Genomic DNA, 12,223 nt, shown 5'->3' on the forward strand with positions numbered 1-12,223 from the left:
AAAACTGGTATATAGCTCAGCAGTAGAGTGCCCCTGAGTTCAATCCCCAGTTCAAAATTTAAAAAAAAACACCAAAATTTAAATATTTTATATCACTAAAATAAAACTTACTTTTCAAATAACTTTTTCATTTTTATCAAAAATTTTGAAGGAAAATGTTTTAATAGTATATTTTACTTTAAAAATACAAATGATAAAAAAAAAATCCTAGTTCTCCAAACAATTCCCATTTCAATTATAAAAATTATACTTTTAAGAACAAAGGTTGCTTACCTATTCCCTACTGAATCTTGAGATATCTGAAAGTTTGGAATAATAGAAGAAACACCATATTCATCCTGATACTTCTTACAAGATTTATAATGATGTCTCATACGATAGAATTTAATCTGTAAATAGATTAAAATGTTTGTAGTTAAAAAAAACCAACAATATTTGATACTCTCAACAAGAGAAAAAAGATTAAAATAAATGATGAAATTAAACAAGATTAAATTCATTTAAATAAAGAGGGTTTTAAAAAAATAATTATTTAATTCTTAAGCAAGAGTTGAAAATAGGTAATACCTTTCTATTAGGTGCTGACCTTGAAACAGTCCACCTTCTATAAAGTCACAGCAAAAAATATCAACAAATAATTTTATACTTGAGATGATGATACTACGAATATTAAAAAAGTCAAAAGTACTAAGAAGTTGTCTCATTCTATTAGGCATTTCTGTATTTAACTACTTATAGCACAAATAGAAAGCATTTTTTAAAAAAAATTAAGTTCCCAGGTCAATATATGAAACATTTTTCAGTTTCTCACTGAGGAGTAAAGTCAGAATCTCTGAAGTATGTTTTCCATCTTCACTCCATTGCTCTGTCACCTTCTTTAAAGTCATAGAAAAACAGATCTGATTTATGTGCATGCATAAAATGGCAACAGTTTTGTTTACTATTAGTTTTCAGAAAAAAATCCATAGACACATAAATCGACTCAAAGTCCAGCTACTCCACATCATTTTACACCTTCTCTAAATAATAGAACAATACATTACAGATAAGAAAATAAATGCCAGGGCTGGGGATGTGGCTCAAGCGGTAGCACGCTTGCCTGGCATGCATATGGCCCGGGTTCGATCCTCAGCACCACATACAAAAAAAGATGTTGTCAGCCAAAAACTAAAAAATAAATATTAAAATTCTCTCTCTCTTAAAAAAAGAAATGCCAGTTATTTGCCAACACCCGATTTTTCCACCTGTTACTTAAAAATTAACCAAAGTCTCCTGCCAAATACTTTGTGATTTCTTAGATGAATACATATATAAAGCAGGACCCTAGAGAATTTGTTGACTTCAATTTGGCCGAATGATTAACATTTCTATGTACAAAGCTGCAATACTGATGCTATTGTCAGAAAAACTATTTAAACATTAAATCCACCACAATGGGTATAAATGAACTAAGTGCTCAATTAATTTTGCAAGTAATTAATGAGCTATTACTTTGCAGGAAATACCATGCTAAAAAGTATGACAATTCAGAGATTTTATCTTTCAATCTCTGTTCTCAATAAGCTTATAATCTAGTAAAATCTACAGCCACAACTTTTTTTGGTCTTTTCTACTCAATTCCAAAACTAAGTAATATCTTTCTCTTTAAAACAGTGTAAGCACCCACCAAGAGCACTCAAATGAAAACTTCAGAATAGAATTTTTAACTTTCAAAGAACATTTACTCTACCTGTTTTGCACAGCATCTACAGCTACCAGAAAACTTCCTCATGATATTTTCAAGATCTAAGGCCCGTTCTGGACACGCTCTTTCTCTTCTAGTCACATTTCCACGACACAGGGGACAATGTATTCCACTTTCTCTCATTGCAGTCAGGAAACATTTTCTACAGAAACTAAATCAAATATTTGTGACATGTTAATTTCAGAAAAAAAGTACTCTTTTTATTTCTATGATTAAACAAACAAGTGACTCTGGACAAATATTTATGCTAAGTACATTAAGCTATTCATATGTACATCTCAGGATTTTAAGAATTATATGTTATTTCTCAGAGAATAAGACTAATAACTAGATTAGATGGGAACATAAAAGCAGCTACAGATCTACTTTACAATTGTTTAATAGAGTATAGGAAAACATAAATATTACTATGTAACATTATCACAGGAAGCATGGTACAAAGGAAGAACTGAGTCTTATCCTGGCGCTGCATTTAGCAGCTGTGTGAAACACACCTATACTAGATCTCCATTTTCTCCCCTTACAAACTGAAAGGATGGACCATATCATCTTTTGCCTCAAACTGATATATATCAAGATGTTCCCACAAAATATGATTAGGTCTATTAAACAAGACTGCATAGGGTTAGAAGTAGAAAGTACAGTGATAGAACACTTGCCTAGCATGAGTGAGGTAGTGAGTTTGATCCCCAGCACCACCAAAAAAAGAATACATAGATTAATTAGCAAAGTTGGAAGAACAGACTGTTTCCTCTGCTAAGGAAAAACATAATGGTTGCCCAAACTTATGTGGTCAGGAAATATAAAAATTTCCCACAATGATATACAAAGGAATACAATTTAAGAAATATTTAAGAACACTTCTAGCATCAACATCCACAGCCAACATTCTAAGTGGAACCAAACTAACTAAATAAAATTTTAATTTATTCTCCTCTGATCACACTAATTACCACATTTGATCATTTTGCTTTTAAGAGAGCCAGATAAATCACAAGCTCTTATCCTGGCTCTGCCATATAGGTGTCTATATTTGGGATCAAATGTATCAACATTACTAATTTATACCAATAAAAGTGAGGGAACAATGAAATATAAAATGAGAATCTGAGTTCCCTAACTATGTAGTACTGAACAATCATTTTTCCCCTCTAAAATCAGTTTCCTAATCCATAAAATAGTAAAAATATTTACAATTGAGTTATTCACATGATTTCAATACTATCGAGTCAGGAAAGTGCAAACAGTAGCTAATATCATTAAAGACATTAGAAGTGATTATCAATTAAGACCATAAATTAAAACACTAATAATATTCACCAGAACAAGGAATCAAAATAATGCAAAGCAAATAAGACCAAGACATCAGTTTTCACTTGTCAAACTAGAAACTAGTCTTAAAAATTATAAAAATAAGCATCTAATTATAGCCCATAATTATGTATAATTATAAAATGTCAATAAATTAACCAATATAACTGGGTGTGTTAAGTCAACTTTTTGTCACTGTGATCTCAACCTCACAACAACTTAGAGGAAGAAAAGTTTATTTTGGGCTCAGTTTCAGAGGTTTGGTCCATGGTTAGCAGGCTCCAAGACAAAACACCATAGTGGAGGGGCATGATAGAGGAAAGCTGTTCAATTCATAGCAGCCAGGAAGCAGAAAGGAATGGGCCAGGGAAAGATAGTCCCCAAGACTGCACCCCCAAGTGGCTACCTCCTCCAGGCATACTCCACCTACCCAGTTACCAACACATTCAAATTTTTATACATCAAGTAGATTGATCTACTAATTTAAGTCAGAACTCCATAATCCACTCTTTCCAACTTAGAACACTGCTGCATTGCCCAACCAATGAGCTTTTAGGGATATATCCCAGATAAAAACTGTAACAGTGAAGATACTGGAAAATGACTATTCAACATTTCAGATCACAATATATCAATACTTACCAAAGTTCCTAGGGTACCCTAAAAGTCTTAAGTGCCATTTGAGCTTTGATAACTCCAGAAGCATAAATGCTCAAATTATAAAATAATGTTACAAATTTGTTTAAACTAAAAATTTTAAATTTATTATCTGTATGATTTATAATTTTTAAATAAGTTTTTTATTTAAATACTTTGTTTGCTCAGTATTTGTATTCTTCAACCTGAGGGACTATAAAGAAAAAAAAAGGGGCTGGGGTTGTGGCTCAGTGGTAGAGCGCTTGCCAAGTGTGTGTGAAGCTCTGGGTTCGATCTTAAGCACCTCATAAATAAAATAAATATAAAAATAAATTAATTAATTAAAGATATTGTGTCAAACTACAACTAAAAAATAAATATTTTAAAAAAAGGGAAGGAAGTGTCAGATAGCTCCCTCACTTAAATAAGCAATAATTAGAAACAACAGTCTAAACTATAATAAGGTCTACACTAAAACAGGTTTTAAAAGGGAGGAACACGAATAGCTCTGTTTTAGAGAAACACTTCTTTTTTTTTTTTTTAACTAGTTCTTTTACCTAACTATAGGACTCATTTTGACATAATTATAAAAGCATTGAAATAATTTGGGCTAATTCAGTTCCCAGTACTTCCCTCCCTCCCCCGTTCCTTTCCTTCTATACTCTATTGATATTTCTGCTATTGATTTTTCTGCTATTTTTTTAATTAGTGTATAACAGATGTACATGATGGTGAAATTCACTGTGATATATTCATATACATAAAGTTAGGTTAGATTCATTCCACTGTCTTTCCCTATCCCAAGCCTCCTTTCCCTTCATTCCCCCCTTTGTCTATCCCACTGTCTTTCTCAATGTTTTTGTCTGCATTTGGATAGAGCTTCCTGTTTTAAAAAAAAAAAAGCCAGGCACTGAGGTGCATGCCTGTAATCCCAGGGATTCTGGAGGCTGAGATAAGAGGATCACAAGTTCAAGGACAGTCTCAGAAACTCTGTGTGATCCTATCTCAAAAGAAAAAAAAGTAAAAAGGTCTGCAAATGTAGCTCAGTGGCCCCTGGGTTCAATTCCAGGTACAAAAAAAAAAAATTATAATAGGAGAGAAAGGTAGGATTTCTAACTTGGAAGACTGAGTAAAAGATGACTCTATTCACCAAGTTAATATATATTGGAAGAATTATCTGGCATAGAAAGTATAAGTTTATAAGCAGAATACAACAGTCACTAATATGGCATTATGGAAAAATGTGAATGTTTAAACCATGTGATTCTGCAATTTGTATTCAGGGTAAAAAGGGAGTTCATAACCCACTTGAATCAAATGTATGAAAGATGATATGTCATGAGCTTTGTAATGTTTTGAACAACCAATAAAAAAAAAAAAAAGAACCTGAAAGAAAAAAAAAAAAAGAAAGTGTGTTAATTTCAAAGTACCACAAAAATAATCTCAATGCATAATATCCAGTAAACAATTAGAAATATGATCTTGAAATTGGAGGGAATATGAAGAGCAGACAAGGTGGAAGAGTACTAAAGAAATAATTTAAACATATACAATTCAAAGGAGTTTAAGAGTAAGAGAAGGAACCAAGACTTAAGTACTGTTATGGAAGCTATGTCTACCAAAGCTATAAAAGAGAGATAATATTTAGAGATGAAGGTAAAACTATCACTAAGCTAAACCTTCCTCTTTAAATTCAGAATCGAAGCTGTTAACAAAGTCTATATCAGCAAAACTCACTGCTAAGAGAGAATTGTGCATAAAAAAGATGGAATCAAATGCAAGAAATAAAGTGAAATAGCAATTAAAAATGGTTAATTAGTAAGCTGGATAACTTAATACTTCCATAAATAGAATATTTTAAATTTTTAATATGTACAAATAAAAGTTTTATTTAGGAAGAGGAAAGATATCAAAATTTCAAAATCCACTTATTCAACAAGAGTAAAAAAGAAATAACTTCACTAAAAATGAAAAGGGAGGTGTAAACCAACATTTATTTGATGGTAGAGAGTGTAAACTGATACAACCATTTGAGAAACCAGTTGGCAGTATCTACTATAGCCCAGAAATTCTACTCCAAAATACATACCAAATAGAATTGTATATATAATAATAAAAAAAAAATCCCCAGAATGTTTGCAGCCCACTATTTGCAATAGCTTAAAATTAAAAATTATATAAATGTTATCAATAGAAGAATAAATTGTGGCTTATTTACAAAATGAATTACAGTTCCTATAATGAGAATGAAAATATAAAAAGCAGGTAGGGCCCAGTGGCACACACCTTGTGGTACTGAGGATTGAACTCAGGGTCCAGTGCTAGACAAGTGTTTTGCTTGTTTGTTTGTTTTAAGCATTTTTTAAAGCCCAATCAGAAGATAAACTTAATTTTTCTATTTTATAACAATTAAATATAATTTTTTTTAAAGAGAGAGAGGTAGAGAGAGAGAGAGAGAGAGAGAGAGAATTTTATTATTTATTTTTTAGTTATTGGCGGACACAACATCTTTGTATGTGGTGCTGAGGATTGAACCTGGGCCACACACATGCCAGGCGAGCGCGCTACCACTTGAGCCACATCCCCAGCCCCTATAATTCTTAATTAAGATGTAAAGGATACCTCTAATTAAGACCTTAAGTGTAATACGCATATGAAAAAGGGCCCCTATTATAAATGTCCAGCTCAATGAATTTTGGGGAGGCTAAGGCAGGAAGATCACAAGTTCAAAGCCAGCCTCAGCAACTTATTGAGGCCATAAACAACTCAGCAAGACCCTGTCTCTAAATAAAATACCAAAAAAAAAAAAAAAAAAAAAAAAGGCGCCTCCCCTACCCCACACTGGGGATGTGCAGAGATACTGGGTTCAATTCTCAGCATCACCTATAAATAAATAAAATAAAGGAACACTGACAACTAAAAAATATTTTCAAAGTCATCATTGGGTTATCTTGGAGAATGTGAGATTTTCCTTGGAGAAAGATACACTGGGAAAGTTTCAGTGTGCTCTCAATGTTCTTTTGTTTGATGAATATACAGATATGCTCTGTTTGGAAAAAATTCATTGAGCCAGACATTTACAATAGGGACCTTTTTTTCATGTGCATTACACTTACGTTAAGGTCTTAATTAGGTCTTAATTAAGAGTTATATTAAATTGTTAAAAAACAGAAAAATTAAAATTATCTTCTAATTGGGCTTAAAAAAAAAAAAAACCACTTGCCTAGCACAGGACCCTAAATTCAATCCCCAGTACCACAAAAAATTTTTAAAAAAATAAAGCTAGAAAGAAAATAAATTTCTCTAGAAATAAACCATAAGATTCCCTAATTCTCTAGCCCAACAACCACCAAACAGAAGACAGACAATGAAAAATTATTTTGAAAAAAAAAAAAAAGAATGTCAGAGTCCAGCAGTAAGCAAACATGTCTGCAGAATAAGGGACAACTGGGAGCTGTGGTTGTGGCTTCACGGTAGAGCATTCACCTAGCATGTGCGAGGCCCTGGGTTCAATCCTTAGCACCACATAAAAATAAATAAATAAAATAAAGGCATTGAGTCCAACTACTACTAAAAAATTAATATTTTTTAAGAAGAAAAAAAGAATAAGAGGCAAGTGAATAACCTGTACAATGAATTTTCAAAGACTCGTACCCACACAGATCACTGGAAACTTTTAAATAATCTTTTTTCAACTTCCAATAGCTTTCCAAGAGGGAGTAAAAGATAGACCATTTACCAAGGAAAGAAAATTAGATCAGCATCATACTTCATGAGCAATTACAGATGAAAAAAGAATGGAATGATGCTCAAAGTTCTGACAGAAAATGATCAACAACCTAGAATCCCAAATTAAATCCCAAATTAAAATCATTTGCTGTACATACTTTAGGCATTTCTGATATTACACAACATATGAAATATTGAAAATATTTGCCTTCTGTATAGCTCCACACTAAAACTTTATAAAGTACTACATTCCTAATAAACACTTTACCCTGAACTTTAAAAAGGGGCAGAGGAATAAATAGTTAGAGCTAATAAATTATGAAAGTAGAGTAAAATGCACAAAGGAAAGGCAAACAATGCAATAGGTATTCCAAGAACTCAAGACCAACTGAACCAAGAAGATAGTTGTTGAGGGCTGGGGATGTGGCTCAAGGGGTAGCGCGCTTGCCTGGCATATGTGCGGCCCGGGTTCGATCCTCAGCACCACATACAAACAAAGATGTTGTGTCCGCCAAAAACTAAAAAATAAATATTAAAATATTCTCTCTCTCTCTTAAAAAAAAAAAAAACTCTTTCAGAAAAAAAAAAAGAAGATAGTTGTTGAGCATTCTGTGTGGCTTGTTACATTCAATTACTTTTAGTATACTTTGCTTCCAATGCCTTTTGATGATGGGATGAAACATTAATGTTGAGTGGGGAAAAAAAAAACCATGTAAAAACCTATCTGATACAATCTGTTGTACTTGAACAGACCACATCACTATTCTATCATTTGTCTTTAACATTGTCTGTGATCCTCTGATATAAAAAATTTTTAAATGTTAATATAGTCTAAATTCATCACTCTTCCCTAAAATTTCAGTTCGTGATTTAGCTTTCTTAAGGACTTTGCTATTTCAAGATAAGACATTCCCCGCATTTCTTACTAAAAAGTTAAAGCTTTGCCCTTCATTTTTTAATCCAACTGAAAAACATGTATGCAGTTGGTTTCATGCAAAGCTGCCCCCAAACTATCTTAATTAGTCATTTTTTTTCATTAATTTGTGATCCTATGCCTATCAAAAAATAAAAGTTCCCAGGCAACCCTCTTGTCATTCACTGCCCTCAGTGGCCTTGGAACTATCTCCACCAGCAAGAAAACCCTCATAATATGCAGCCCTGCCATCTTGGACCTCACGATCTCCAGAATGAGATTTATACTTCATATTGACAGAACTGTAAAAATCATCAGTTTCACCAATATAATAGAATTCACTCTTTTGGAATTAATTAACCATTAGGAATGATCCTAGGATGACATGTTTCAATTTTAAGAAAACAAACTGCTGGTCGTGGTGGTACACACCTATGATCCCAGAAGCTTGGGAGGCTGAGGCAGGAGGATCTCAAGTTCAAAGTCAGCCTCAGCAACGCCAAGGCACAGGCAACTCAGTAAGACCCTGTCTCTAAAAAAAAATACAAAAAAGGGTTGGGGATGTGGATGTGGCCAGTGGTCAAGTGCCCCTGAGTTCAATCCCTGGTACCAAAAAAAAGAGACAAGACTGTGCAGTTTGCACATACCCCTGCCATTGACTTCAGTTTGACTAAAGAGTGAATATAAAGTTCATGGTTGTTTTTTTTAGCCACATGAAAATACCTCTCATAAGATTACTTTAACTAAATGTCTATACCAACTTTCTTTTGAATGACACAGAAATGTAGATTCGTAGACTTGGAAAAGTGAATACATACAGACTCTGAAAGATCTATTACAAGATTTATTATAACACAATTCTATTATCACCCAATGTATGTATTCCTAAAAATCACCGCACCATGCAAAATCAGATAACCACAGACCTATAGAAAAAGTGGAATTGAGGCAGCCTCCAAATATCACATACCCAAAACAATAGCTTATATTGGTTATTAAACACATTCATGTTAAAAAGTTTAAGCTAGGGCTGGAGATGTGGCTCAAGCAGTAGCGCGCTCACCTGGCATGTACGGGGTACTAGGTTCTATCCTCAGCCCACATAAAAATAAAATAAAGATGTTGTGTCCCCTGAAAACTAAAAAATAAATATTAAAAAATTATCTCTCTCTCTCTTAAAAAAAAAAAAAAAGTTTAAGGTAGGCACTTGCACTCTCCCTTGCCCCCCAAAATTTCCAGGCTATGAGGTAAACTATTCCCCCAAGCCTTTGTGCCTTTCTGCCATGATATGCAGGCTTACCACAGACCCATTAACAATGGACTGAAATCATGAACCTAATTAAATCTTTCCTCCTTTAAAAACAACAAAATTTAAAATGTTTAAGCTGGATAAGCCAGACACAGTGGCACAAGCCTATCATGCCAGTTACTTAGGAGGCTGAAGCAGGAGAATCACAAGTTTGAGGTCAGCCTGGACAACTCAGCAAGACCCTGTTTCAAAATTAAAAATTAAAAAAGGGCTGGGGGATGTAGATCAGTGGTAAAGTGCCTCTGGGTTCAGTTTCCAGTATTAAAAATGAAAAAAAAATTCTGATTTAATCCCACAAAATTATGTAATAAATTAGTTGAACAATTTATAATACAACACTTCAAATATTAATTGCATTACTAAAAACTGGAAATTTCATCCAAAATACAATGAAAACATTCATATAAGAAATAAAGCAGGTGTCAACATACTTTATATACAACCAGAGATATGAAAAATTGTGCTGTATATGTGTAATGAGAAATGTAATGCATTCGGCTGTCATTTATTTTTTTTAAATCAAAAAAAAAAAAAAAAGAAAGAAAGCAATAGGTTTACAATTAACTTAGGACTAATTAAAAATATAAAGACATAAAGGAAAAAATAGCAACATTTCCAATTGAAATAAACTATATAATAAAATAATTAATGCAAAACTAATTTAAAAGTCTCTAAAAATGGTCCTGGGCTCAATCCCTAGCACCACCAAAAACAAAAGGTCCCTAAAAAGCAGCTGCTCTGTAAGTCTCTATAAAGTAGATACTCTAACTTTCAAAGAAGATTCTAGAGGCTGGCAAAAATATATCTTAGTTGCAAAACTGATTAACAAAGAAGTAAAAGCAGTTCAATGAAAGACACTTTTCATAAATAATGCTGGAACAACCAGACATCATAGGCAAAAAAATGAACCTCAATCTGTTTCCAACCTTAAACAAAACTAACTCAAGGGCTGGTGATGCAGTTTAATGGCAGAGCACTTGCCTAGCACCCTGGAGGTCCTGAATTTAATCCCCAGCACTGCAAACAAAACAAAAACCTCAAAACAGATCACAGATAGTATTAAAAGTCAATAATGGCCATCCAAAGATACATACGCTTTCTAACTCCCCAGAAAAGGCAATGTTATGGTAAGAGATTTGATTCAATTGAGAACTTTGAGATGTGGTAATTAGCCAGGTTTAGCCAAATGAGCCCTAACTGCTATCCTAAATAGATTTATAAATGAGAAGCAAAGGGAGATGTGACATAGACACACAGAACTCATGCAAAGGTGAAAACAGAGATCTGGAGTGTTATCAGAGCCTCAGAAGGGAAGAGGGCCCTACTACCACCTTGATTTTGACACAGAGGTTGATTTGAAATTTTTAGCTTCTTAGACTTTTTAAACTTTTGTTCTATGAACAAAACCATAATCTGACAAAATATATTTGTAAATCCATTTATCTGATGAAGGACTAATATTTAGAACATATAAAGAAGTTTCAAAGCAACAGTTAAAAACCAAACAATCCAACTAAAACAAGAACAAAAAAGACATTTTTACCTAAGGTAAAGAGATGGCAAATAAGCATAACAAATAATGTTTGACATCATTTGCCATTACAGAAATACAAATTAAAACCAGAAGATATCATTAACACCTATCAAAATGGCCAAAATTTAAAATAACACCAAAAAATGTTGGTGAGGCTGCAGAGGAAATTGTAATATAGGTGCAGACACTATGGAAAACAACTTAGCATTTTCTTGAAAAACTAAACATGCAACTACCATATAACCAACAATTATACTATTGGGCATTTATCCCAAAAAAACAAAGGTTTATACTCACATAAAAACCTATACACAAATGTTTACAGCATTTACTTATAAATAGTAAAAAATTGGCCATTTCAGACTTACTCAATGGGTAAATAGCTTAGCAAACTGTGTTACATCCATACCATGTAATATTACTCAGCAATAAAAGCAAATTACTGATACATACAAGAAACAACTTGAATCTCTACAGAATTATGTTCAGTGAAAAAATAAATTCTAAGATTTGTTTAACTCAATTTATAACATTAATATAATATAGTTAGCAGTAATAACATTCTATTTTCTAACAGCTAGACTGAGATACAATTTGTATCATCATAAAATTTCTATATAATTAAATGGGGACTGGGGTCGTGGCTCAGTGGTAGTGTGCTTGCCTAGCATGTGTGAGGCACTGGGTTCGATTCTCAGTACCACACACAAATAAATAAAATAAAGGTCCATCAACTAAAAAATATTTTTAAAAAAATAATTAAATGGGTTGTATTACATTTACACAGAGGAGTAAGATATAAGATTTTGTTCCTGTTGCAATGGTGGAGAGATCAAACTCAGAAACTATGTTGAGCTACACCCCAGATTCCTTTTTTTTTTTTTTTTTTTTTTTGAGAGAGAGATTTTTTTAAATATTTATTTATTTAGTTAGTTTTCGGCGGAAAACTTAACATCTTTGTTTGTATGTGGTGCTGAGGATCGAACCCGGGCCACACAGATGCCAGGCGAGCACGCTATCGCTTGAGCCATATCCCCAGCCCCCATT

The 12,223-nt window shown here is 33.0% G+C and overlaps 1 protein-coding gene across 2 annotated transcripts in view; it reads right to left on the reverse strand.

Moving 5' to 3' along the window:
- The window catches only part of Rnf138 (ring finger protein 138), a 32,324-nt gene that overhangs the window by 9,069 nt on the left and 11,032 nt on the right, over positions 1-12,223 (reverse strand). For both annotated transcript variants that reach the window (XM_076836948.2, XM_076836947.2), the window contains exons 3-4: positions 1,730-1,895; positions 274-389 (exon numbers count right to left, since the gene is read on the reverse strand). In XM_076836948.2, the coding sequence (XP_076693063.1) occupies positions 274-389; positions 1,730-1,895 (282 nt within the window). The remainder of the gene's footprint in view (positions 1-273; positions 390-1,729; positions 1,896-12,223) is intronic.

Source organism: Callospermophilus lateralis, chromosome 17, assembly GCF_048772815.1.
Source record: "Callospermophilus lateralis isolate mCalLat2 chromosome 17, mCalLat2.hap1, whole genome shotgun sequence".
NCBI classification, from domain to species: Eukaryota; Metazoa; Chordata; class Mammalia; order Rodentia; family Sciuridae; genus Callospermophilus; species Callospermophilus lateralis.